At 52.8% G+C, this 26,084-nt stretch overlaps 8 protein-coding genes across 8 annotated transcripts; 3 read left to right on the top strand and 5 right to left on the bottom strand.

The window, feature by feature from the left end:
* Positions 1-8,629: 8,629 nt before the first annotated feature.
* On the top strand, positions 8,630-15,924 carry P153DRAFT_288291 (uncharacterized protein; the record flags this gene model as incomplete). Its single annotated transcript, XM_033663591.1, has 15 exons — positions 8,630-8,695; positions 8,750-8,779; positions 8,891-8,998; positions 9,054-9,932; positions 9,981-10,209; positions 10,658-10,879; positions 10,933-11,050; positions 11,156-11,226; positions 11,277-11,449; positions 11,522-13,324; positions 13,380-13,958; positions 14,008-14,162; positions 14,212-14,313; positions 14,364-15,678; positions 15,748-15,924. The coding sequence occupies 15 exons, from the start codon at positions 8,630-8,632 to the stop codon at positions 15,922-15,924; spliced, it is 6,027 nt and encodes a 2,008-aa protein (XP_033525021.1).
* A 636-nt stretch (positions 15,925-16,560) lies between these two features.
* On the top strand, positions 16,561-17,400 carry P153DRAFT_396030 (alpha/beta-hydrolase; the record flags this gene model as incomplete). Its single annotated transcript, XM_033671448.1, has 1 exon — positions 16,561-17,400. The coding sequence occupies one exon, from the start codon at positions 16,561-16,563 to the stop codon at positions 17,398-17,400; it is 840 nt and encodes a 279-aa protein (XP_033525022.1).
* Positions 17,401-17,593: 193 nt separating this feature from the next.
* On the bottom strand, positions 17,594-18,530 carry P153DRAFT_366196 (magnesium-dependent phosphatase-1). Its single transcript, XM_033667995.1, has 2 exons — positions 18,138-18,530; positions 17,594-18,085 (listed from the first exon to the last, which is right to left on the bottom strand). Exons 1-2 carry the CDS (start codon positions 18,408-18,410, stop codon positions 17,729-17,731), a joined length of 630 nt encoding a protein of 209 aa, XP_033525023.1. The 5' UTR covers positions 18,411-18,530; the 3' UTR covers positions 17,594-17,728.
* Positions 18,531-18,689: 159 nt separating this feature from the next.
* P153DRAFT_366197 (uncharacterized protein) lies at positions 18,690-19,873 on the bottom strand. Its single transcript, XM_033667996.1, has 2 exons — positions 19,743-19,873; positions 18,690-19,687 (listed from the first exon to the last, which is right to left on the bottom strand). Exons 1-2 carry the CDS (start codon positions 19,836-19,838, stop codon positions 18,824-18,826), a joined length of 960 nt encoding a protein of 319 aa, XP_033525024.1. The 5' UTR covers positions 19,839-19,873; the 3' UTR covers positions 18,690-18,823.
* P153DRAFT_222266 (uncharacterized protein) lies at positions 19,694-20,331 on the bottom strand. The gene has a single exon (XM_033662636.1). It carries the CDS (start codon positions 20,257-20,259, stop codon positions 19,852-19,854), a length of 408 nt encoding a protein of 135 aa, XP_033525025.1. The 5' UTR covers positions 20,260-20,331; the 3' UTR covers positions 19,694-19,851.
* Positions 20,332-20,360: 29 nt separating this feature from the next.
* P153DRAFT_384899 (adenine nucleotide alpha hydrolases-like protein) lies at positions 20,361-21,750 on the top strand (the record flags this gene model as incomplete). Its single annotated transcript, XM_033670383.1, has 2 exons — positions 20,361-20,901; positions 20,954-21,750. 2 exons carry the CDS (start codon positions 20,361-20,363, stop codon positions 21,748-21,750), a joined length of 1,338 nt encoding a protein of 445 aa, XP_033525026.1.
* Positions 21,751-21,923: 173 nt separating this feature from the next.
* On the bottom strand, positions 21,924-22,483 carry P153DRAFT_222269 (uncharacterized protein). Its single transcript, XM_033662637.1, has one exon. The coding sequence runs from the start codon at positions 22,391-22,393 to the stop codon at positions 22,097-22,099; it is 297 nt and encodes a 98-aa protein (XP_033525027.1). The 5' UTR covers positions 22,394-22,483; the 3' UTR covers positions 21,924-22,096.
* Positions 22,484-22,572: 89 nt separating this feature from the next.
* P153DRAFT_288974 (glycoside hydrolase family 31 protein) lies at positions 22,573-25,341 on the bottom strand (the record flags this gene model as incomplete). The annotated part of the gene is made up of 2 exons (XM_033663623.1): positions 22,573-25,049; positions 25,101-25,341. The coding sequence occupies 2 exons, from the start codon at positions 25,339-25,341 to the stop codon at positions 22,573-22,575; spliced, it is 2,718 nt and encodes a 905-aa protein (XP_033525028.1).
* Positions 25,342-26,084: the final 743 nt, after the last annotated feature.

Consider the following 26,084-nt stretch of genomic DNA (forward strand, 5'->3'; position numbering starts at 1 on the left):
TATAACAAGCGTAAGTACGCTAAAGATGAGTTGAAAACAATTGACTGAAGACACATACGCTAGATGTATAACATCTAATATGCTGGAGTAGACATCCTTTAACAAGCTACGCAGTAGCAATATCAAATGGCTTTTAGCGTATCATACATATTCTCGATGATGTGATTCTAGGTATCCGTACTGTTACCACTAGGTAGATACTCGAACGTTGCGAGATAAAAATGTGGTCACAACTCATATATCAGTTCCAGCGACTGTTTGCTATCGTTGGAGGTGGCCAGCAAGTCCACCATAGAAGTGTGTAGAGTGAGAAGACCTACAAATCTGAGACATACCGCTACACAACACAGCGAGTGGTATCTTCGAACTATGTTGAAATCCACTGGTCAAAATAATGAAAACACAGAGGACAATGAACTTGAAATGCACGTAAGAATGGTTGCCGTAAGCGTAGAAGAGTCAGCATGAGATTGGACGTTTTCTCACACATGATTGATGATAACATAAGGTAGACGCGCATGCACGTGTTCGTTAACACCGGTGATCTATAGTTATGAGTAAATGAGTCGCCAGCGGGAGCTAGATCTACAGTATGGCGTCGTACTGAGCCGCTCGTAGACGTTTGTGGCTCAGGACCGAACGTCCATGGCGGTGTACGGAGTGAGCATAGGAGGAAAGCGCATCTGATCTCGACCACCAGACGAACTAGCCACCAAAGTTGAAACAGTCGAAGGGAAGAGGAGAGAGATGACAACATCGATCCAAAGTCGTGGTGAGACGGTGAAGGCGTATGCGGCTCTTACATTAGCGTCTTGCCAAGGATCAGCGCGCGTAGTACACGTCGAGAGCTCTTCGCGTGTAGTGCACTCGCCCATTGTATCGCCCAACTTCGACTCTCCTTTGTCTTTCTTTCAGCTGACCCCATTCATCGCCCCGAGGATGCGTGTGATCCTCAACTAATCTACACACCACCATGGCTGCGACAGCAGTTGACGTCGGCTACCTAGCCGCGTCCTATTCCGTGCCAGACACAACTTTCCAGTCGTTACTCTCCGAGCCCACAGTCGAGCTGGTGCAATCGCTGCTTACTCAGATCGAATCTAAGGCACGCGCATACGATGATCTACAGTCAGAGAAGTTGAAGGTCGATGTCGAGCTCGACACGGCGGTTCAGGATGGAGAGAGGGCTGCGCGAACATTGAAATCGGCCACCGAGACCGCACAGAAAGAGACAGAAGAACTGCGGCAGAAGCTTGCGCAAGAAGGTGCGTACCATCTCTATACGATCGGCCAGGTACTCCTATGCTGACACGACATCAGAAAATGTGCGCCAGCAAATCGAGACGGAGCTGCAAAATCTCCAAAATGCGGCCACGAGCTCGACGTCTGAGGTGCAGGCGCTAGAATCGCGCGTCAAGACGCTCGAATCGCAGAACCGCGACGCGCTTGCCATGCACGAAGCAAAGGTCGCCGCATACGATCGCCTCGCCAAAGAGCTGTCCGAGCAGCACCAGAAGTTCGTCGACCTGCGCAAGCAAGTGTCGACGCTTGAAGAGAAGAACCAGTCGCTCGAGAACGCGGCTACCAGCGTAAAGTTTCGCGAGACCAACTTCCAGCAAGAGATCGAGCTGCTGCGAAAGAACAATGAGTGGTATACGACAGAGCTGAAGACGCGCTCCGACGACCACGCCAAGTACCGCAAGGAAAAGAACGCCCAAATTTCAGAACTGCAACGCGCCAACGCAGACGCCTCTGCGACCATCGACACCCTGCAGCGCACCGAGACGTCACAGAGTCAGCGCATCGAAGAGCTAAAGCAGCAGGTCGACGAGTACTTCACGCGTATTGAGCAGCTCGAGAATGAAGCCACGCAAAAAGAGGGTTCCTTCCGCTCCGAACTCGATGGCGCGCGACGACTGGCTACACTTCACCAGGAGAGCGCCGAGCTTGTCAAGGGCCGACTACAACAAGTGCTGGCAGAATTGGAGACGCTGAAGGACAACGCAGCTCTCGAGATTGGACAGCTCCAGGCTGAAGTCGAGTCGGAGCAGAACAAGGTTGCTGAGCTTGATGGTCAGATTGCGGAGTTGGAGTTAGGCAAAGAGAACCTCGAAAACCAAGTCTCTGAACTCAGAAGCTCCGCCGCCATGCCAAGCACACCGCGACGCCCCATGAACAGTTCATTCGACACTCCCGGCAGGGCGGGCTCGCCAGCCCTCTTCTCCCCTGGAGGATCGCGATTCAAGGGCGGCATGTCCGTTACACAATTGTATGCTGAGAATGCGCAATTGAAGACAAAGGAACGCGAGACTCGTGAGCGTGAGGAGCAGCAAGCGAAGATGATGAAGGACATGATGGATGAACTGGAGCGCTGGCAGCCAGAGATCGAAGAGCTCCGTAGGGACAACGAGGTCTTGACTGCGCAGACTGGCGAGATTAGTGCTCTCCTGGATGAGGCTACGACGGAGAGAGAAGCAGCACGAAAGGAGGCTCGCAAGGCCCTCGGCGACCTTGAGGGCGTCCACCGCGAATGCAAGCTACTTCGTCAACACGTCCAGGACCTCACAATACAGATGCAGACTCTGCTCTGGCGACAAGCAGAGAAGGACCAGGAACTCGAACCGCTCACGCAGGAGCAGCGACAGTGGGTCGAGGCTACGCGAGACAACAGGATTCCGGAAGAGCAGATCCAGGACGTCACTGCCACGGATCGTATCATTTCCGAGCATTTGCTATTGTTCACCAACGTTACAGACCTACAGACTAAGAACGCGGAATTGCTACGCACTATTCGACAAGTCGCCGAGTCTTTCGAGGGTGTAGAGGCTCAGAACAAACTGGAACAACAGGAGAAGGACCGAGAGGAGCTTGGAAACCTGCGTTCCAAATTGGCCGAAGCGGATGATCAAATCAGGTCACTCGAGCTTCGATCGCAGAGCGTATCGAAGGAACGCGACATGTATCGTCGCATCGTCAACAATCGGGGTCACTTACAATCTGGTGCGGATTTTGATGAGTCTTTCGGGAATAGATCTACAACAACGCCGCCGCCAGGGAGAGCTTCGCAGTTCATCGAACAGACTCCCCATTCCAAGGAAATTGCAGGATACGAGAAACTCATTAAGGACCTTCAGTCTCATCTAGACCTACTGAGGGAGGAGAACGCCACCGATCGCGCTACTCTGAAACAACAGGTCGACTCACTAACGAAAGAGACCAACAGCCTCCAGAGTGAACGACTCCGTCTCGACAATCAAGTACGACGGGAGCAGGACCGCTATGTCCATCTCGAACGAACTATCAAGGTGCTGCAGTCTGAAAAGGACCTTCTTCAACAACGTTACGACGATCTTCACATCGCCTCCACCAAACGGGACAATCAAGATCATCAAGCTACTGTGGATCTTGCCGATGCACATGCCAAGATCGATGGCTTGGGGCGTGAAATTGCGCACCTCAAGGCCTCACAAGATATGTGGAAGACAATCGAGGCGCGCCTTACGGAGCGGAACAAGGAGCTATCAGAGGAGAAAGATCGACTCAGCAAGATGGTGGATAGTATCCAGAGCTTGCGAAACGAGCAGGAATTGACAAATGCCGAGAACCGCCGCCGACTGCAAGACCGAGTGAGTGCGCTCGAGGCAGAATTACAGATTGCGCAACAGAAGCTGGAGAGTGAAATCGACAGCCACAACAAGGCAACTCTGCAGCGTGATTACGAGCGAACTGAGGCACAGCGGAGAGTCGATGATCTTGTCAAAGCCAAGAACGACGCTGAAGTCAAGTTTGCATCTGCAGACACTGCTCGTCAGCAGCTTGAGCAACGCGTCAGTGAACTACAATCCCAACTTCAATCCGCCGAAGACCGCGCGCAGTCTCTTCGACCACACCCAACTCCGCGAAACAACGGCTCTAGTGCGGGCGAGGATGATATGGCGACCCGCGAAGAAGAGCTCACCGCACAGGTTGCGGAACTGGAACACAAGCTTGAGCGCAAGCAAGAAGATCTTGAGGCAGTCAATTCCCAGATCGCGGACTACCAGGCTATCGCGCAAGAGTGCGAGGACCGATTGCAGAGCTTTATGGAGGCGCATGAGCAACTCCAAGAGGAACTTAACGCAGCACAGGAAGAGAAGGATGCGACAATCAACGATCTGCAACAACGAGTGGAAGAGATCTCTTCTGAGCTTGCTACGTCGAACACTGAGCTTACTGAGCTAAGGGGTGAGCACGAGCAAGAAACCCTGCGACTTACTCAAGAGAAGGATACCCTGGAAGCGGAAATCGTCCGATTGAAGGACGATGTAAATGACTACAAGGCTGAGGTCGAGAATCAATCGCAGCTCGTGGCGTCGCAAGCGCAGATCGCAACTCGCGCTCAGCAAGACTACGAACACGAGCTTGCGAAACACGGCGAGACCATGAAGAGCCTTCGAACGATCCGTGACGAGCACACTCAGGTAAAGACAGAAATCGCGCAATTCAGCGCGCAAGCCGAAGCTGCTCGCACTTCTTTGACTCAGAGCGAGGACCACTGGAAGACACTCCGACAACAATATGAAGATCAAGTCGCAGAGGCCAAGAGAAGTCACGATGGCCTCAAGGAACACAACCAGGCATTGCTCCGACAATTCGACGACTACAAGGCGCAAATCGAAAACCTCAAGGGTAGTCGTGGCAGCGCTGCTGCCGGCGACGCAGGAAGTGCCGATGCTGGCTCGAATGGTCTGCAAGACATCGTTGACTATCTCCGACGCGAGAAGGAAATTTTGGAGGTGCAGCTGAATCTTAAAGACCAGGAAGTCAAACGCCTGGAGCAGCAACTCACACACGCTCAAAACCAACTCGACCAGACACGCGAGAAGCTTATCGCAGAACAGTCCAAGTCTCATAGCTCACAGGGTGGCATGAACTTGGAGAGTATTCAGAAGCAAATCGAGCAACTCAATGTCTACCGCGAAAGCACAACTACCTTGCGGAACGAGAACGGACGTCTCGAAGTTCAACTCACAGAGAAGAACAAAGAGATGGAGGATCTTCATAACCAACTTGAGCCTCTCCAAGCTCGTGTATCGGACCTGGAGGGTGAGATCGAGCTTCATGTCGGCCATCTCAAGGCTGTCGAAGAAGACCGTGATCGCTGGCAGAAGCGTCATCAGGATGTACTCCAAAGGTATGATCGCATCGATCCCAAGGAGCTTGAAGACCTGAAGCAGCGTATCGAAGACCTCCAATCTGAGCGCGACCAAGCTACGGAGCAAGTTCAGGGTCTTAACGAAAAGATACAAGATGTGGAAGCTGCCAAAGCAACTGCCATTGAGGAGGCCCGGGAGACTATTACCGCCGAGGTAGGAGAAGCTGAGAGGACGAAAGCGAGAACGGGATTCAACAAGGTCCATAACCTGAAGATGGCTGAAAAGGCAGCTGTGATTAAGGAGCTGCAAGACAACCTCACAGCCGTCCAGCAGGAACTCGAAGAATCAAAACAGCAGTCCGAAGCGGCGCAAACACAGGCCGATCAGTCGCGAGAGCAGCTCACATTGCTTCAGCAAGAGCTTGAGCAATCAAACACCAACCTCGGCGCGGCCCAGCAAGAGCTCCAGGCTGCCAATACCGCCCGCGACGAAGCGTTGGCTCGCACGGCCGGCAATGGCGATGCGAACGCCGACGTGGACATGGGCGAGGAAGGACAGATCAACGAGAATACTTCCGGTGTTTCGAACGAAGAGATCGAGCAACTGAAGTCCCAGCTCGTTGATGCCCAAAAGCGAGCCTCCGAGGCTCAGAACAACGTTTTCGCGGCGCAAAACCAGGCGGCTAAGACACAGGTGGAGCTTTCAGAGGAGAGAGAGAAGGTCAAGAAGCTTGACAAGGCTGCTGTAAGTTTTAATACTCATCTGTCGGCTGAACTAAGGCTAACGGCTGTCCAGACTGAGAATGTGCAACGCATCGTTCAGCTTCAAGAGGAAATTGATGCTGTACGAGCAGCAGCACCGCAACCAGAATCTACTTCTGTCCCTGTTGAGCAATCGGCACCTTCATCAACACCCGAAGATCTTGAGAAGCTTCAGGAGGAAATTGCAAAACTCAAGGAAGAGCTCGCTGCGGCGCATAAGGATGTTGAAGACCTGCGAGCCCAGGCTGAGGTGACGGACTCCACTGAGGCCAAACCAGAGAGCGGCGCAAAGGTTGAAGATCAAGAGAACGATCAACGACTCGCTGCCGCCGATGCCGAACTCAAGGAGCGGGAAGCTAAGCTGGCTCAACGTGAGACACGAATCACGAACAGAGAGGCTAAAGCGGAAGCCCTACGAGAGCTGCTGAACAACAAGTTGAAAGAAGCCAAGCAAGGATTCGTTGCTCAGACCGAACAACTCAAAGCAGAGCACCAGGCCGAAATTGACCGTGTCCGACAAGAAGTCCAGGCTAGCAGTGTACAGAACAGTGCGCCTGCTGGTCAAGACGCTCCGAATTCGTCGACGAACTCCAAACCCGAAGCCGCGGTCAAGATCGAAGGCTTGCCCACTGTCGATGCTGAAGATGAGGAGGTCAAAACGTTCTTCGCAAAGAACCCGACCGCTCTCAGTATATTGCGCAAGAATGTCAACGGCCAAGTGGAAAACGCCAAGCGCAAGATCAGTGAGGAGCACAACAAGCTCAAGGCTGAACTCGAATCGACCAAGGGAGAATACGAGAAGCTCAAGGCCGAGAAAGCGGACGCCGTTCCCAAAGATACTCAGCCAGAGAGCACTACTCAGAATCTGGAAGCTGAGCTGGCTAAAGCCAAGGCCGAGTTCGAGAAGACGCTGAAGGAAGCATTAGAGAAGAGGGAGGCCGAAGTGAAGCATGCAGAAGGATTGAAGGCAAGACTCAAGGATGGCCAACTTGGTCAAGCCAGAGCGAGATGGGGTGTAGTGGAGAAAGCCGCCAAAGAGACGCCCACCGAGGAAGTTTTCAAGGTCTACGAGGTGGCAAAGAACGCCAAAGCACCACAGAAGCCGGCCGTCCAGCCAAACACCCCTGCGAAGCCGCAGGCTCCAGCGTTGACACTGCAACCGGGCCAAACCAGGCCTGCAGCACCTGTGCAGTCTACACCAACATCGACACCAAGCCAACAACAATTTCCAGCTGGAACACCTGTGGTCGCTCACACTAATGGCACAAATGTCAATACTCCGGTCCAGACTGCCCAGCCTGGTCCTGGCCCGTTGAATGCAGGCCAGCCCCAACCAAACCCGTTCTTCCAAGCTCAAGCTGGTCAAGCCGTTGCACCGAATCCGTTCGTGCAGCCGCAAAACCAGATGGGTCGTGGCTTCGGCATCTCCAGCGGTATCGCAGCTCCTGGTTTCACTGGCCAGGGTCCTCCCGTCTCACAAATCCACCCTCCGCATCAACAACAAGCCGGTCGAGGCCGTGGTGACGGCTTCGGTACCGGTCCTCGAGCGCTGCAAAACATCATTGGTGCGCAGATTCAGAATCAGAATCCTCCAAATTCCGGCATTCCGCGAGGTGGTGCGAGCAGCATTCCTCTTCCCGGTGGTCGGGGAGGCGGCCGTGGCCAGCATCCAAACCAGGCCCAGAACCCGGCACAGAACCAGCAAACGAGCCAAATTGGACGTGGTGGTGGTCGTGGCGCAGGTGTAGGCGCAGGTCGTGGACGCGGCCAGAACAACAACAGTCCGAGGACTAGCTTGAATGCCGGAGCTCAGCAATTTCAGCCTGGGAGTGGCAGAGGACAAAAGCGCGGGCCTGAAGATGAAGGTGATAATGCCGCGAGGGGAGGGAAGAGACCTAGGGGCCGAGGTGGACAGGGAGGTGGGCCGGGTGCAGCGGAGTAACTTGAGTGTCAACACGAGGAAAAAGAACGAGTTTGAGGTGCATGAGTAGCGGAGTAGATGTGTTTCATCATATGTCCTTTTTACATTTTCTTTCTTTGGGAGTTTTTTTATTTGAGATGCGTGTTTCAAAATTTGGTAGCATAGGTATTCGAAGGAGTGTATTGACTTATGGTAATATCACACGGTATCAATGTAACATGTGGGGACCTATGATTTGCTTATTAAGAAGTTGCTCCTTCGTTGCTGTGCGTGACGGTCTAGTTCGCAAAAGGAGAAGATGGGGGCCTGAGGGTGGCGGAGTGACGGGATGGACTTGGCAATACGGGCCTTCAAACATGACCTGAAGGACGGCGGGAAAGGGCTGATGAAACTGTGTTGTGCTTTGTAAAACTTACAAAAGTTCCCAATCAACTCTGAAAATGATATTTCCTTCCCTATCAAACGTCACTGACCCTGGGTCAAGATCGACGCTGCATCCTGGTTGCATGACGTCTCGGCAGCGGAAAGACCCCGCTTTCTGATTGCTGTCTGCTCAATTGGATCTTCGCGCATGGCGTTCTTGATCTGGGGTCGCTAATGCAAGCCCCAGGGCTGACTGCAACTCATAAGAGAACATCGTGCCGCCCAGCTCAGCCGAGGACTTACGGCGCAGCGAAGCTCCCTTTTTCGCGCCGAACACTCTGCGACGCTTTGTATAACCTGTATTGAACAACCGCGCCCTTAAACTGATCGCGACTTCGCGACGCTCCATACGCGCATCCTTGTACGATCAGCAGAATTCCGCAAGCATCATGGGTAGCAAGACGGCGTCCGCGTCGCTGGGCGGCGTGTCGATGAAGCATCTTTCTCTTGTAACGGTATGCGCGACCCTGGTTTATGTGTTTGGTGGACCACGGCTAATATGTGTACAGCTCACTTTTCAGAATTCCGCACTCATCTTGGTATGACAACCCGCCCGCTTCCGTCGCGGACCCCACTCACGTCACTATGTTCGCGACGCGATCTACAAAACATTGGGAAGAGAGTTCTGGGTTTGGGCTGACATGATGTAGATTATGCATTATTCGCGCGTCATGCCTACGGTGAACGGGCAGAGATATCATACGAGTACGAGTGTCTTTTTGAACGAGGTCATAAAGTTGGGGATCAGCTTGACTATGGTACGCTGGTCGCAAACTATATAATGTTATACTGAGATCTGACGCGTTTCCACAGGCACTTTATGATATATCGAGAACCCTCCCCTCGAATACGACTGTTGCGACCCTTGCTTCAAGCTTCACGACCGCCATGTTCACAAACGAGAGCTGGAAACTCGCAGTACCAGCCCTACTATACACTTTACAAAACACGCTACAATACGTAGCCGTCAGTAATTTGGACGCAGCATCGTTCCAGGTCACATATCAGCTCAAAATTCTTACTACCGCCATGTTCAGCGTCATCATGCTGGGCAGGACCCTTACACCACGAAAATGGACGTCGCTACTACTCCTTATCATCGGTGTCTCGATCGTGCAGTTCCCAGAACATGCCTCGAAGCCTGTTAGCATGGAAACGTTACGAGACTCCAGTTCGAAGATCTGGCCACGATCTCTCGAGGAATTGCGCGATCTTGGGAGCCACGCTGCTGGACAACTCGTCAAGCGGTCTGCATCATACGAAGGTATCGAGGAAGACCGATATGGGCAAGCAACGCAGATGAACAGATCCGTTGGGTTGGTTGCTGTACTAATCGCCTGCGCAATATCTGGTCTCGCTGGTGTCTCGTTTGAGAAGATTCTGAAAGAGTCGAACACAAAGCAGACGTCGCTTTGGGTGCGAAATTGCCAGCTTTCATTCTGGTCCCTTTTCCCCGCGCTATTCCTAGGCGTCATTTGGAAAGACGGCGAGGTCATTGCGAAGACTGGCTTCTTCGTTGGGTATAATTGGGTTGTGTGGACGGCCATCACCTTCCAGGCATTTGGTGGCGTGATCGTCGCGCTTGTCATCAACTACGCAGACAACATCGCGAAGAACTTTGCGACTTCGATTTCGATTGTTCTCAGCTGTTTGGCTAGTGTGTATTTTTTCAACTTCAAGGTCACGCCGTCGGTGAGTTGCAGAATTCCCTCTTGATGCACGCGTACTAATACAGTATAGTTTTTCATTGGCACATCAGTTGTCCTATTCGCAACGTATCTGTACAGCAAGCCGGAACAAAGCGCTCTTCTAGGGTCAACGAAAATCTTCGACTTCGAAAAGACCATGGTTGATCGCAGTCCGCAGTACGACGATGCGCGTCGCAGTTCGGTGAAGAGTCATCTAAGAGGGGATAGTGGGGGCAGTTCGAGGCCTGGAACACCGACAGTTGAGAGGAAGTTTCCCAAGCGTGATGCTTGAGCGTATGCCGGCATTGTTGATGTTTGATGAATGTCACATCGCGCAGGCAGTGTATACTATGGACTGTCAGTCATCTCTATCTTGTAAGAGTTGGGATTCATGAATTTTGCTGGCGTTGGCTTGATACCCGAGGGGAAGCATGCACGGAGAAATCAGGAGCTTTGGATATACTGGAGACTATTCTTATCCATGCAATCACACGCAGAAGATGATGTATGCGCAGCAAAGAAACAGTCGCGTCACTTGGTGAGCGACGCGTGAGGTGACGTGTGAGGTCGTGACTTCCTCCATCGTGCCTTCTCCTTTCGTCTCGACATCTCTCACCTCTCGCGCGATACTCGCCACCCGCCCCCGCACTCCTCTCTTTTCCTCACTCTCTCTATCTTTCTGGCGTCTTTCTCTGCGTCTACTTCACCTGTCACACATCGCTCATGTAGCTGTCATGCACGACGAGCACTACTACCTCCCCGATGACTTTGAGCGCGGAAACGCCTCACGTCATGCGTCGCAATATGCGGTTCATCAGCCCCAGTTCAAGCAGTCTGCAAAGCCGGTTGCTCCTCGAGATCGGTACCGTGCCACTGCGTTTGACAACCCAGCGTACGATGCTGTGGAAGATGATGATGCTTATGGGCAAGAGGTGGCTTTTGATTCTTTCGGTGTGTGATTGTTGTTGGGTGAGGTGAGTGTCGACTTGCTGATGGTATGCTAGATGAGAGGCTGCTGCGGCAACCGTATGATGACAGGCAGCGACAGGCGGCGAGGGGTGAGGCGAGGCTGTCGCTTGCAAGTGGCGTGGGCAAGGGCTTTGGGAATGCTGGAAGAGGTATGTAAGACATGAGTTTGCGATGGACCTATGGGACTGATTGAATGATAGATGCTCGTAACCATAGCGCCTTGGATGATAGAGGTTTGTCTGCCGATGTGACCATCAGTGAGTGCATGATTGCTGACTGCTCAGTAGAATATCAAAGCTATACTGAGCAGCCGATACGCGGACAATTGAGTATATCATCCTTGGGTTTGCTGACATACTTGATATTGACGATGGTGCAGGTCGATTCGCGTTCAATCCACATGACTTCCAGGAATCCAGCTCCGATGTACACCTGGGACCGTCTTCTAGTCCAGCATGGAAGGCGAGCCAGAGGCGAGCCGAGCACAGTGGCGTCGTTGAGTCTCAACAGGCTCTTCAACCTCTTGTGCTGGAAGAACAGCGACGAGATTCAGTCGTGCAACAGAGACCAGACGTTGCACGTTCGCATCAGCAGTATCTCCAGACTCGGCCATTTGATGATGAGCGACGGCCTGCACCTATGCAAGGGAGATTAGCGCATGAACGTTCTTTTCGACCTTTGGGCTCTCGTTCATTCGAAGACGAGCAGCAACTTGCGGTAGCGCAGCAGAAGGAAAACGTTGACGGAAATTACCAACCAATTTCCCTACGGAGGTCTGCAACTAACTTGAACCATGGTCCTCCTGTGGTTCAGGGAATTCAACTCGTTCCCATCACAGCCCTCCCCGATCGACTTCGAACTATCTTCCCATTCCCAACCTTCAATGCAGTCCAGTCCAGGTCGTTCGACAAAGTGTTCAGATCTGACGACAACTTCGTGCTCGCGTCCCCCACTGGCAGCGGAAAGACGGCAATTTTAGAACTTGCCATCTGCCGCGCCATCGCCACGAACAACACGGGTCAATACAAGATCGTCTATCAGGCACCCACAAAAGCCTTGTGTTCTGAGCGCCAGCGAGACTGGGAGAAAAAATTCAATCCTATTGGGTTGAAATGTGCCGAGCTCACTGGTGACAGCGACTTCTCTGATTTGAGTAATGTCCAGGGCGCCAACATCATCATCACTACCCCAGAAAAGTGGGACAGCGTCACCAGGAGGTGGAAAGACCACGAGAAGCTGATGAAACTCGTCAAGTTGTTCCTCATTGATGAAGTCCATATCCTCAAAGAGGATCGCGGAGCTGTACTGGAAGCCGTGGTCTCTCGGATGAAGTCCATTGGTACGGATGTCCGCTTTGTTGCTCTGTCGGCGACCGTCCCTAACTTCCACGATGTCGCGGCATGGCTTGGCAAGAATGCAGCTCATCCGCACGAGCCTGCCGCGAACGAAAAGTTTGGGGAAGAGTTTCGACCGGTAAAACTCAGGAAACACGTCTGCGGTTATGTCTACAACAGCCCCAACGACTTCGCATTTGAGAAGTCGCTCGACTCGAAACTCCCCGATGTCATCACGAGATACTCAGAGGGTAAGCCCTTGATGATCTTCTGTGCCACCAGAGCTTCAACAGTCAAAACGGCCAAACTTGTTGCGAACTGGTGGGCCAAGATATCCGGTCGTGATCGGATGTGGAACCCTCCTTCGAAACAAATCCCTGTGAACAACAAAGATCTTCTTGACACTGTTGCATCAGGCGTGGCGTTTCATCACGCGGGCCTTGACTCGGATGACAGGTTGAAGGTTGAGAGTGGGTTTCTCAACGGCGACATCAATGTCATCTGTTGCACATCAACACTTGCCGTGGGAGTCAACCTACCCTGTCACCTCGTCATCATCAAAAATACAGTGACGTTTTGCGATCAAGGTCTGCAAGAATATTCGGACCTGGAGATGATGCAGATGCTCGGTCGTGCTGGTCGACCACAGTTCGACGACAGCGCTGTAGCAGTCATCATGACTCGCCAAGCGAAGGTCTCTCGATATGAGATGATGGTTACAGGACAGGATCTGTTGGAGAGCAAGCTTCATCTCAACTTGATCGACCACATGAATGCTGAAACTGGCCTCGGAACTATTCGTGACCTTGATTCTGCCAGGAACTGGCTTACTGGGACGTTCCTCTACGTTCGGCTAAAACAGAATCCGGAGCACTACAAGCTCCAAGGGGCGAGAAGTGGTCAGGACATCGAGGAACAGGTGGATGATATCTGCTATCGCGACATCTCTCTTTTACGGGAATATCAACTTCTTGATGGCGACGAGTACTTTCGATGTACGGAGTTTGGCCATGCTATGGCGCGATATTATGTTCGTTTCGAGACGATGAAAATCTTCATGGGCTTGGAGAAGAAGGCGTCGCTCTCGGAGATCGTAAGTCGCTTGCCCACCTTTCGTATCGGTCGCCGTTCTAACTGTGCGTGCAAAGCTATCCGCTGTCTCACAGGCTCACGAGTTCTCCACGATTCGATTTCGACAAGGTGAAAAGTCGATCTACAAGACCCTCAACAAATCACCTTCGATTCGTTTTCCTATACCTGTCAACTTGGATCTCCCAGCACAGAAAGTATCCTTGCTCATTCAGTCTATTCTCGGCTCCGCGGACATCTCATGGGATGGCGAAAACGGGAAGCACAAGTCGCAATACGTGATGGAGACACAGGTGATCTTCAAATATATCCACAGCTTGGTGCGGTGCATCATCGACTGTCAGATATGTTTGGGAGATTCTGTGAGCATCCACAACGCACTGATGCTAGCACGTAGTTTGGGAGCGAGGGCGTGGGATGAGAGTCCGCTACAGATGAGGCAAGTGGCAAATATCGGCGTTGTCGCAGTACGAAAACTCGTCAACGCTGGTATCAAAAGCATTGAGGATCTCGAGGCTACGGATGCGCATCGTATCGAGGCGATTGTCGGCAGAAACCCGCCGTTTGGTCTCAAGGTGCTTGGGGAACTGAAAACTTTTCCGAAGCTTCGTGTCTCTCTCAGCGTTCAGCCGTCTTCAGTGGGTTCTTTGCTTGTGCGTTCGGCCTCTGAACTAACCACTCTGATAGATCACGAAGACCGGGGAAGGAGTCAAGATACAAGTCAAAGCAGACATTGGATTCATCAACGAAACGCCACCGAAAAGCTTCAACAACAAGCTCATCTACGTTTGTCTGCTGGCAGAGACATCCGATGGTCGCAAAATTCACTTCGCTCGTATAAGGTAAGCATGATCCTTGTCATCAAGAGCACAATATACTGACTGTGTAAAGTGGTCCCAAGCTTGGTCTTGGACAAAGCCTTGTGTTTCCTGCTCTGTTGGAGAGTCCTGATCTATGTATCAACTGCTACGTCATGTGCGACGGGATTGGTAAGTACTTCAGAACTCATGGGACTGGCAAGACTGAGGTATCATAGCGGGCAGTATGCGCGGTGCCACAGTGAAGCCAAGGATAGCTCCGTCCATGTTTCCAAGTACTAGAATATCTGCGCCAGATACACCACAGCCCAATATGTCGAAACGTCGCGCAGAGACGTCAAAAGTCAGCCGCAAACGATCAGTTGCCAGTGAAGACTTTGGAGATGACGGTATTGACGATGATGAGCTGATGAAGGCTACGTCGGTTGGAGATCTCGATTTTGATCACATTGAGAATTACGACAATCCTACTGATGCTGTTACTCGGAAGAATACAGCCAAGAACAAGACCAAGGATAAGAGTTTTTCAAAGCAACCCAATACCGCGGCTGATGATGAGATACATGAACCGAGGCAGCTCGACAACGGAAAATGGGCCTGTAATCACAGATGTAAGGATAGGATGGGTTGCAAGCATCTATGTTGTAAAGAGGGAACCGACAAGCCACCGAAGAAAGCTGCCACGAAGCGTACAACGTCCAGCGACAATGGATCAGAGCCTGTACAAAAAAGGTCGACTCAAAATGGCAAACAGACGCAAACCAAGCTCCAACTTTCATCTTCCAAGCGGAAGATCTCCAGTCCGATCGAGGAGATTGATTTAACGCACACAGAGAAGAAGAGAAAGGCTGATTTTGCTACGAACGGACCAAAAGATTTTCGTGGTCTGCATCAGCTTCACAAAAGCGTTCAGAAAGATAATCCGCCTTCCTCCCTCCATGCTGTCATGCACAAGAAGTCAGCTTATTGTTATGGTGAAGGTGGCGAGCACGCGCTCTCCTTCATGAATCAGCCAACGGCACGACGACCCCAGTCTTCGAGCGATTACGACGACATACCACTTGATGATTTCACTTTCGACTTCGATGATTCCAAGCCGAATGTCTTCCAGCAGCAACCAATGGAGGCAGGAAATATATCTGACTTTGATGCGTTGGTCGATTACCCTCCGAGAGCAACGGTGTTTTCTCGCAGCTCGGATCTGTTTGGCGATAACGATTCACTTCTGGGAGATGCTATGATCGGTATCGCAGATTCAGAGACCCTCGCGACGACGTACCAAGAAGATAATGATCTTACACAAGCGACTGGGATGCCAGCGGACATGGACTGGGAAGCGGACTTTGAGGATGACGACTTTATGGAGGAGTTTGGTATCCCAACCAACGCAGCTGACGATTTTAAGTCTCCCAACGAGCAGTCGAGTTTCTCTACCACGCATCCGAAAAAGTCGCTACCCCCGCCCCAGCCGCGTCTACCGTTTTTGGACAACTCGAGCAGTTCGCATGCTGAACACGACGATATAAAGCCTGCGAAGGTTGTGCAAATGGACCGAGACTTGGGGAGCGTCAGTCGGGTTAAAGGTTTTCCGTTCAAGCCACGCAAAGAGTCGAGTGATCAAGTGGTAGACGAAGAGTACAATTCGCTGGATTTGTCCGACATGTCTCATCCCCAGCCTGTGGAAGACGTAAAGGTCAAAGAAGAACAGATTCCTGATGGCTTCAAGGATCTTGAGCCCTGGCTGTTCCAGGAGTTTGGCGATATCGTGGAACTTGTTGATGAATGAATGGGAAGCGAACAGGGATTATGATGTGAAGGCACGTGTTCGGCATGAAGAAAAAGAAGAAGATGGGTTGAGGAGCTGGCTACATGTTGGTGCAAGTTACAGAATGTTTGTGAAACATTTGAGGTCGCTATGAGGGCATATGCACTGAGAAATGTATAATTGATAAGCATTGTAACAGTTAGGATGATGTCATAACAGCGGTCTGTCTGAGTATTTCAACCCTTAATCCACTCTTCGACAAACGCAACCGTCTCTCACGACGAAAACATCCGCGCCCTGTCCTCCATGTGCCCCACTGGGATTCCACTCCAACGTACCCACATCCATGATCCATGATAGGTCTGTCCACTGCAGCACTCAATTGCCGCATCGGGTGCCGTACATTCGCGGGGATCCAAAATGCTGCATAAGTCATACGTTCCAAGTGTTTAGTGCTTGACCATGGTGCTTCTTCCGCCTCTAGCCTGAATGGATGCTGACAACCAACGGCACGGATGTCCGAAAACAGATTCGGTGTAGAATCCACTATAAGGTGGTCGTACCCGATATATTATGAACAGCTTCCACGGTCAGAAGAGACACATCCCAAACTCTCCCTAACTCACCATCCATTCTAACACCAAGCCCCACCCCAACATGCCCACCCTCAACCTCCAAGGCGTAAACCTTTCCTACACCACAACCGGCACCGGCCCACCCCTCCTCCTCATCGCCGGCGCCCCAGGAAACAGATCCGTATTCCGCAAAGCCACCAACCCCCTCTCCGCCCACTTCACAGTAACCACCTACGACCGCCGCGGCTACTCCCACAGCACTCCCCTCGGCCCCCAAGACAACGCCAACCGCCTCGCAGCCGACGCCTCAGACGCCGCCGCGCTAATCACGCACATCTCCGGGGGCAAGGGCGCCTTCGTCTTCGGCACAAGCTCCGGCGCCATCGTCGCCCAGCAAGTCCTCCTGCACTATCCCGACGTGGTAAGAATGTGCATCGCGCACGAACCGCCCTCGCTCGCCGTGCTGCCTGATCCCGAACAAGCAAGCGCTTTCTTCACAGACGTGCTGTTTCCGGTGTACCGCGCGCAGGGTCCTGGGCCTGCACTCGCGCTGTTCTTCTCACTGCTGCCCGAGGAGGAGAGGAGTGTGGCGGGGGAGGTTATGTCCTGTGGCTCTGAGGCGACGGCGGAGATGCGCGGCGATGTTGTGACGTGGTTTGAGCGCGAGGTTTGTATGTATCCGATGTCGGGGGTGGATGTTGAGGGGTTGAGGGCGAGGAGGGGGCAGTATGTTGCTTGTTTGGGGAGGGCGACGAGGGGGACGATGGGGGCGGGGCCGACGGAGGTGTTGGGGGAGAAGGTTGGAGGGGGGGTGATGGAGATTGAGGGCGGGCATTTGGGGTATTATACGCATCCGGTGGAGTTTTCTGGGGCGCTGGTGGAGAAGCTGTTGGGTGAGGGGAGGGTTGAGGAGGCTGTATGATGTTTTTTGTATTGAACAGGCGAAAGTTGTCGACTACTTGTGCATTGTTAAGTCGAGTTAGATACTATTGTGAACGTGGTGATTGCGGTTGGAACATGACAACCAAGAGTTGAGAGCGTCTGCTGATGTGCACGGACTTCAGGTGAAAGCCTTGTGGAGAACAGTTGCCATGTACTCAAACAAACAGTGAGAGCGGTCTGCCATTTGCTAGGTTCGCACCACTGAGTTTGATACAATAGTTGATCCTTTTGTTTTATCCTCTACCATCTATACGATGTCATAAGTCATAGTAATCTATCCACTCCCTTCAGAGGTACCCGTGATACATCTAATTCTTATTCTTCCCATACCTCTTCCTCCAGTTCCGCACACCCGCATCCATCTCCTCAGTAGTCACCCCATTCTTCACCAACTTCATCGTCACCCCCAGCACCTCAACATTCTTATTCCTACTCTCATCATCAAAGAACAGCATATCCTCATACGCAATCCCACTATCCCTATGTATCCTCTCGAAATGCGTCGTCTTGCTCCCGGGGTATATCTGTATATGGTCGAAGTAATCAATCGCTCGTTGCGACGCGCCAGACGAGCTAGGTATCTTCAGGAGCTGCAGCATTTCGCGGCCAAGATCGGGGGCGTGGGTGCGTGAAGCGGCGCCGATTAGGATGTCGTTTTGCTTGAGCTGGGATGGAGTCAGATGTCTGCGTAAGGTCTGGGCGACGAGGATGTCATACTGCTTCTAGAACAACTGCAACATCACGGTAGAAGCCGTAGCCCTCGCCATATCGGTCTTTGACTTTCATGCCGCCCTCTACCGCCTTGATGGGCGCACTGACGTGTGTGTCGACCCAGAATGGCCATAATGTGTAGTCGAGATCGAAGACGACGATTCTGGGTAGGGGTGCGCCATCTGTGAATGTCGCGGGCGTTGCTGTTTTCTCTGGGAGTGCGGTCGTCGTCGTTGTCGTGTCGGCCGATAGCGATGATGTTGCGCCGCGGCGTGGCATGGCGAATGAAGGTAGGCGCAGACTTTTGGATGCGAGGAATATGGATAGAGCCAGTGCGATCAACACAAGGGGAAATCGAAAGGTAGCCAGTGTTTATAATGCAAAGAGTACCGGAGAAAATTATGTTGGGGTGCCGCGGTCGCCACATGAATGACGTCACGCGTCACGGACTGCCTTATCGGGGATAACGGATTTGTTACACACGAGTTGATTGTTGCAAACCTCCGATCATTATCTGTTCCTAAGTAGTTGATTCTCGTCAAATTTATTTGCCGATGTTGCTGCTAGCCGTGATGCTCAACTCATTCTGACAAGTATGTTTTAGTAACAGACTTCTGCATTTGCTACATGGAATTTGCTGCCCTTCCATCTTCCTCAGACCACGCGCCTCCCACCATTTTCTGTTTCAACACTCACCCTGCCCCCGCATCAAACACAGCAAACATACCCTGCGTCCCCCTCCCGCCCTCACTCTGCTCACTTGGTACCCGTCCTCCAAGCCACATCCTCGTATACACGTCTACTGCCTCCCAGCCGAGATCTTCAAACACGCCCCTCGCCTCAGAATTCATGCCAAAGACTTCGGCGACTAGGCTACCCTCCGAGTCTGCGAGTTTGGACATGGCGGCACGAAGAAGTATGCAAGCTTGCTGCGTAGAGGTAGCGTAGAGGGGGCCGATGCGGTGGCCAGATGGGCAGGGGCGGATGAGGATTAAGCCTTCGAGTTCTGGAGTAGGACTTGAGGGAGAGGAGGAGAGTATGACGAAGCCCGATGTATCGCCCTGTGCAAGGAGACCGTCTTTCGACCAATACGCGGTGCGATCAAGGCCTGTGTGCGCGAGATCGAGTTGCGCAAGGAGCGCAGCATCAACCGACCTGATATCCCTGATGGTGTCGGTACCCGCATCATCGCCGTCGAGTGGTGGTAGCGGCGCAGTCTTCAGTGACTCCCTCGTCATGACATGCACACTCCCCTGCTCCTTGAACCCACTCTTCTTATATCTCTCCACCTGTTCTCGCACGGCATCAAGCCCAACTACCCTCGTCCCACTTTCGGCGAAACACTCTTCCATCTCTTTCCATAGCGCGGCGCCCAACCCTCGACCGCGGAAGGCGGCGTTCATGAGGAAGAATCCAACCCAGCCCGTGCCATTGGGGTACGTAAGGGGCACAATGCAGCCTTCGGCCTGCGAAGTTGAGGCGTGGATTAGGACGAGGAAGGTTTGACCCGAAGAGGCGGCACGGTAGTGTGCGGGGAGGTCGGTGGCGGCGCGGTTCTGGGGAGCGTGCGTGTTAGGAGGGGATAGATGGAGACAGACGAGGAAAGGTTACCCAGCCTAGCTCTTGTATTAAGGGACACCATAAGGCGGATGCTTCTTCGACATTGTTGGCGGGCCGGACTATGTAGGCGTTTGATCCGACAACCATTGCTCTAATTACTTTAGGGGATTATGAGCTGAAGCCAGACTCTTAGGTCGATGATGGTGTGGGCTGGAGTGCTGTTGTAGTGTCTGCGTTGTAGGCTATGGTGAGGATGCGGAGAAGGTTGCAGTCGGATATGTTGTATGATGGCTGGGCGTGATCTGCAAACTAGACAAGAAGCGACGGATCGTTCATGCATCCTGTAAGCAACAAGCATCTTTGGTGACCAAAGAGGAAGGAGGGGGTCTGTAATAGATTGCAACCTCTGTGTCTTGATAAATTGTTGGAGGAGATTAGTAAGGAGTATCATGTAGTAATCGCCGTACTGCATACCAAGTGCACTAAGGAGAATTCCATTAGAAGCACATTTCAGTCGCCATTTGAGTGCTATTAGACAATGGAATGGAACCGACATGTGAAAGCCCATACGTACTGACTAGCCCCACCCTCTAAAATGACTCGCGCAACATACCCCACCAAATTATACTTGAAGTCAAACCATCCCACCAAAACCCCCAAATCACCAACATGGCACCCACGCCCTGCGCCCTGTGCAAGACCAACCGCGCCCTCATCCTCCGTCCAAAAGACCACTCCAAACTCTGCAAAACGTGCTTTATTCGCGTCTTCGAAACCGAAACCCACCACACCATCACCTCGAATGCGCTTTTCCACCGTGGCGAAAGAGTCGCCATCGGGGCCTCTGGTGGAAAAGACAGCACCGTCCTCGCATCCGTCCTCAAAACTCTGAACGAGCGCTACGACTATGGGCTGGATCTGATATTACTGAGTATTGATGAGGGTATCAAAGGGTACAGAGATGATAGTCTGGAGACGGTCAAGAGGAATGCGGAACAGTACGGCATGGACCTGACGATTCTGGGGTACAGTGAGCTGTATGGGTGGACTATGGATCAGGTTGTCGAACAGGTGGGGAAGAAGGGGAACTGCACCTACTGTGGCGTATTCAGAAGGCAGGCGCTGGACCGTGGCGCGGCGAGGTTGGGAGTGAAGCATGTAGTCACTGGACACAACGCCGACGATGTTGCGGAGACCGTACTGATGAATTGTGAGTTCTCGATGCAACATGACAATCTTAACACAACTCTAACAGTAGGTAGTGCTCAGAGGTGACCTCCCCCGTCTATCGCGAACCACCTCCATCGTCACATCAACACCCTCCGCTATCGCCGATCCAAAGTCAAACACGAACATCAAACGTAGCAAGCCTCTCAAGTACGCTTACGAGAAGGAAATCGTCCTCTACGCGCATCACAAGAACCTCGACTACTTCAGCACGGAATGCATATACTCGCCCGAAGCCTTCCGCGGTAGCGCCCGCGCTCTCATCAAGAACCTCGAACGTGTACGACCAAGCGCAATTCTCGACGTAGTCAGGAGCGGCGAAGACATGGCCCGCCTTGTACCCGGAAGCGACGAAGGCTGCGGCGGCATATGCTCCAGCAACATCCCAGCCGCAGAGGAGGAAGAGGGCGGATGCGGGAGCGCAAACGGACGCACCACAGGCGGCGAAATGGCCACAGTCGAAGCCCAACTCGCGCAGAACGAAACCGCCACGGAGAACGGCCTCGAAGTAGAAATCACAGCGCGCAACATCACCGGGAAAGACAAGCCACACGGACAACACAACAGCAACTTCGTCCCTTCATCCGGCATCAAAACGGCGAGAAAACACATCACACCCCGCAAAACAACAAAGCAGGTCATGGGCCAGTGCAAGAAGTGTGGATACCTCTCCAGCCAAGACGTCTGCAAGGCATGCATGCTGCTCGAAGGCCTCAACAAGAGCAGACCGAAGAACAGCATCGAAGTGGCGTACGACGGACAGGAAACGCACCATGCGGGCGTGAAGGGCATCACGGAAGGCATGAAGGGTGCGACGATCGGAGGAGACTGAGATGCAGCATACAGATCTTCCCGCGCCCGAATGCCTCCGCATCTGTACGACGCGGCGGGTCGAAACGCACGGCATCTACATACCCGGTAACGGTGGGTGCTGCAGGTTGCGTCTGCATGCGGATATGCATCATGCAAGCTGCTGCATACGAACTCGTCGCACGGAATATCAATAATGAGGGACGACGTCAATATATCGCTTCCATTCTGGACAGAATACTTTTCGCGCCCAACACCTCTTTTCGACGCGGAGGTCTGTCTCACTCCACGCGCACTTGCCACGAGCGTGTGATTGACACACAGGTCACGATGGCATGTCATGTGCGCGTGCGAGGAAGGGACATAGTTCAGTTGCGCCAGCTATGGCGAGTAGATTTATCGGGTGCGACATATTCGGATTCAAGCGGTGATGTCGTGATAACTTGGAGGTACGTGGTTGCTATGGTGATTATGCTATAGTATGGGGTTGGGCGTGTTATGGGTGTGGATATAGGTACCACGCCAAGAAGATCACACCACGACGTGGCTTTGTACCTTTGTGTCTCGAATCTATGACTTGGTAGCACACGGCGATCAAACATATTGGCAATGGAAAGCGGTGTAGCGAGGTAGAAGATTGGAATGCAACAAACTATGCATGACATGATAATCGCCTCCCATCTATGGAAACCTCATCTTGAACCCTCCAAAATTTCAGGAGAAACCAAGTGACACACACACTCAAGATCACCACCCTTGCAAATGCCGCTGAAACATAAAAGTGGAAAAGAAAAACCCCCTATCGATGCAACACGCCCGAAAAAAAGCCCTCGTCCCAAACCGTCTAAATCTCAAACCCCCAATCCCCACTCAATTCCCACGGCCCACTAACTTCAATGGTCCCCTTCTCTGCATCAAACGTCCCCGTCGCACCCGCCTGCTCGCGCCCCAGCACAACAACACTGGCGACAGTCACACTCTCGCCGTCCGCACCTGCATACGCAAACGAGCCCCCAGCGCTAAACGTCCCCCCCTCGAAGGAGAATTCAATCTCGCTAACGCGATCCTGCTGCACCATCTCGCCCTCATCGAGGTACAAGCGGCCCGCCGCCTTGCCGTCGCGCCCAGGCGCAACGACGAGGTAGAATTCCTCGCTTCGCAGGGCTTTGGTAGTGTTTGCGCTGTTTGCGCGGTGCGGGATGATGGTGCCGCCGCGGATGTGCACTGGGATGTCGGTGTAGGTCAGGTTCGTCTCTGTGACGTTTATGCCGCGGCCCTCGTATTTTGCGTAGGTCCAGTAGTTGTAGAAGACGTCATCGGGGAGGTAGTATGTGACTGTGTCGGAGTAGTCGGTTGTGACGGGCGAGACGAGTAGGGCGTCGCCGTAGAACCACTGTTCTTGGATGGCGAAGGTGTTGGTGTCGTTTGGGTAGAGGAAGAACATGGGGTTGATCATGGGGGCGCCGGTGGTAGTTTGGTAGTGTAGCGCCGTGTAGATGTAGTCGATGAGCTTGTAGCGGGTAGCGATTGCCTTTTGCGCTGCGGTGGCGACAAGCGGCCACTGGTAGAATTCCTGCGTGCGCGCGTTGTCGGCGGCGTGGTTGCGGTAGAAGGGCTGGAAGGCGCCGAGGAGAGCCCACCGCGCACACATATACTCGTCTGCGTTGCCGTTGAAGCCGCAGACGTCACTGCCAACCATGGGCATCTGGTGCATGGCGACGAAGGAGAGCATCTGTCGGATCGAAGTCCGGTAGTGTTCCCATGAGGACTCGTTGTCGCCGAACCAGTGCGCGACCTTGCGCCCGCTGCCGGCCCAGGTTGAGCGCGTCAGGACGAAGGGACGCAGTGCGGGGCGGCGCGTCACCATTGATTGCTGCGTTGTCAATGCCATCATGTGGCCGTACAGACTGTGCGTGTCGTACTGCCATGTACCGTCATAGTTGGTCGTGTTGGTGTAGATGGTCAACGAAGTCAGATTGCCACGGTGGCTCTTGATGTCGTACTTGGGGTTGAACCATTCGCGATCGGGGAAACCCTTCGACTGACCCCACACATCCTGGCGCGGAGACAAAGCCTTAGTGTCGCGGGATTTGAGTGAAGAGCCCGTTGAAGAAGGCTGGAACGAGTTGGGGAAGCCAGGGATAGGGCGGCCGGTGTTGGGTCGAGGGGAATTGGCGGGCTTCGGTGGAATGCCGTCGTCGATGGCCTTCTGGCGTGGATTACAGTTCTGATCTGCGCAGAAGTTGGATGCTTCGTTCATGTCGACCCAGATTCCGTCGATATCAATCCCAGAGTCAGCGTCGAACGCAGCTTGCATCTCTTCTGTCCACCACTGTGCTGTATTTGGGTGGAACCAGTCTGGCCATGCCACCTCTCCTGGCCATTGAACGCCCAACAGATCAGTACCGTCGGCAGCCTTGAGGAAGACATCCATCTCATGACCCTTATTATACGTATCGTAGTCAACAGCATGAACACCCGGGTCCAGAATGAGGATATAACGTTGGTCGCGCTCGTGCAGAGTGCTGACCAACTCCCTCATCTTGGTCACGGGGAAGCGATCGGGATCTGTGGTGAAGTCCTGGCGCAGATTCATGTAGTCGATGTCTGTCCACATAACTTCGAGCGGAATTCCGGCAGTCGAGTAGTTTGCAACAACCTCGGCAACCATGTTGACATCCCAATACCCATACTTGCACTGGTGGAAGCCGAACGCCCAGTAAGGGAACATAGCTGGGTAGCCGACAATGTCCGCATATTGCTTGGACACATCAGCAGGCTGCTTGCCGGCCATAAAGTAGAAGTCCATGATTCCACCAATAGTGTTGTACTCGAGGTACTGATCACCGGACTCAGTCTTGGTCAGGACGACGTTCATGGGGCTGGAGTTGACCAAAAACACACCATGAGTACCCCGGTCACCGCGATGATCGAAGTAAACTGGATGAGTACCGTAGAGATTAGAGTTGTTAGGAATGTTAGGCGACTCCGCAGCAAACAGAACACGGTTATAGCTGTCCGTGTGAAAACGGAAAGAGTCACTGTGCTCTCCCAGACCGTACACATTCGGGTCCTTTGGCATGCTGGTACGCAGACGGACATACTGCCTCTCAAAGACCAGTGACGCAGCAGACGTGTCGAAGAGTACCTCGCCATTCTCTTTCCGTGTTACCTTAAAGGAGAATGGCTGCTCGACAATGTCAAACTGCAGAGCTGCATCCGATGAGGCTGTGTTGCCATTTTTAGGACGTGGCAGTACCTCTTCTTGGACTTGGTAAGCGTTGAGACCTGCATCGTAGATCTTAATGTGGAGACGCTCGTCTGAGTTTGGTTAGTCGATGCTGAAACGAGATAAGCAAAAGATCAACATACTGCTCTGGTACTCAACAAGCAACTTGAGTTCCTCGAGATCTTCGCTGTAGATATTGCAGGCGGTACCAGCTAAAGAGAGGTCGGCAGTGAGGGTCGAGTCTGTCTTGACTACATTGGAGGCGCTATATCCAGGACAGGCATCGAGGTTGGACGCTTGCACGCTGACACCACTCTGGGGAAATGGTACCGCAGAGGCAAGCCTCGAGCACGCGGTGAGCGTGACAAGCAACCGTTTGAACATCCTGCGCGTGGTTGAGGTCGTCCAAGTTGTTCAGTGGAGTGGAGGCGGTGCCACGAGGGCTTTATATGGAGGGGGTGGGAGTGAAAAAACATGTCGTAGGATCCAGGGTGACAACATTTCGTGACCCATAATTCTGCTTTTGACCCATTTCACTATATTAGAGCCCGCCATCTGTCGACCCCATGATCTTTCCCCGGGTTGTGAAAGGTTCTGAATGACTCTAGCGGCAACCTTCTGTGCCTAACGACGAGGTCAACACCACTTACTTGCTCCAACGAAAACTAGCACGGGTAGCATGCAGCGAGACAAACGTACAACATGTCTTGTGGAGCGAGCAAGATTTGTGGCGAAACAGGACGCTATACAAGCGCATATTCTTGGCGCGTATATCCGGTTGTTGTGTTGACCCGCATCCTGTGGAGTCCCCATGTATGCATGAATCAACAAATGGTGAAAGCGACTACAACATAGGAGATTCTCGCTTCCCCTAAATCTCGGGTACCATTGTAGATCGACCAAGGAACATCCAGCACTAAGGTCATACCTTCCTTGTTGGCACGCGACGGCAATAACACTTCTCCAAAAGGAAGTTTTCAGGGGCGATCCACAAAGATGGCCACCTCTCTGAAGCTAACGGTGGACTCATGATACCAAGCTGTGACGTGGAGTTCATGAACCGGCGGTGTGTCCTGGCCTCCTATTGCAGGCATTGTTTTGGGATGGTTGGTGTTCGTGACGTTGTG

This window comes from Dothidotthia symphoricarpi (genome assembly GCF_010015815.1).
Source record: "Dothidotthia symphoricarpi CBS 119687 unplaced genomic scaffold P153scaffold_8, whole genome shotgun sequence".
Taxonomy (NCBI): domain Eukaryota; kingdom Fungi; phylum Ascomycota; class Dothideomycetes; order Pleosporales; family Dothidotthiaceae; genus Dothidotthia; species Dothidotthia symphoricarpi.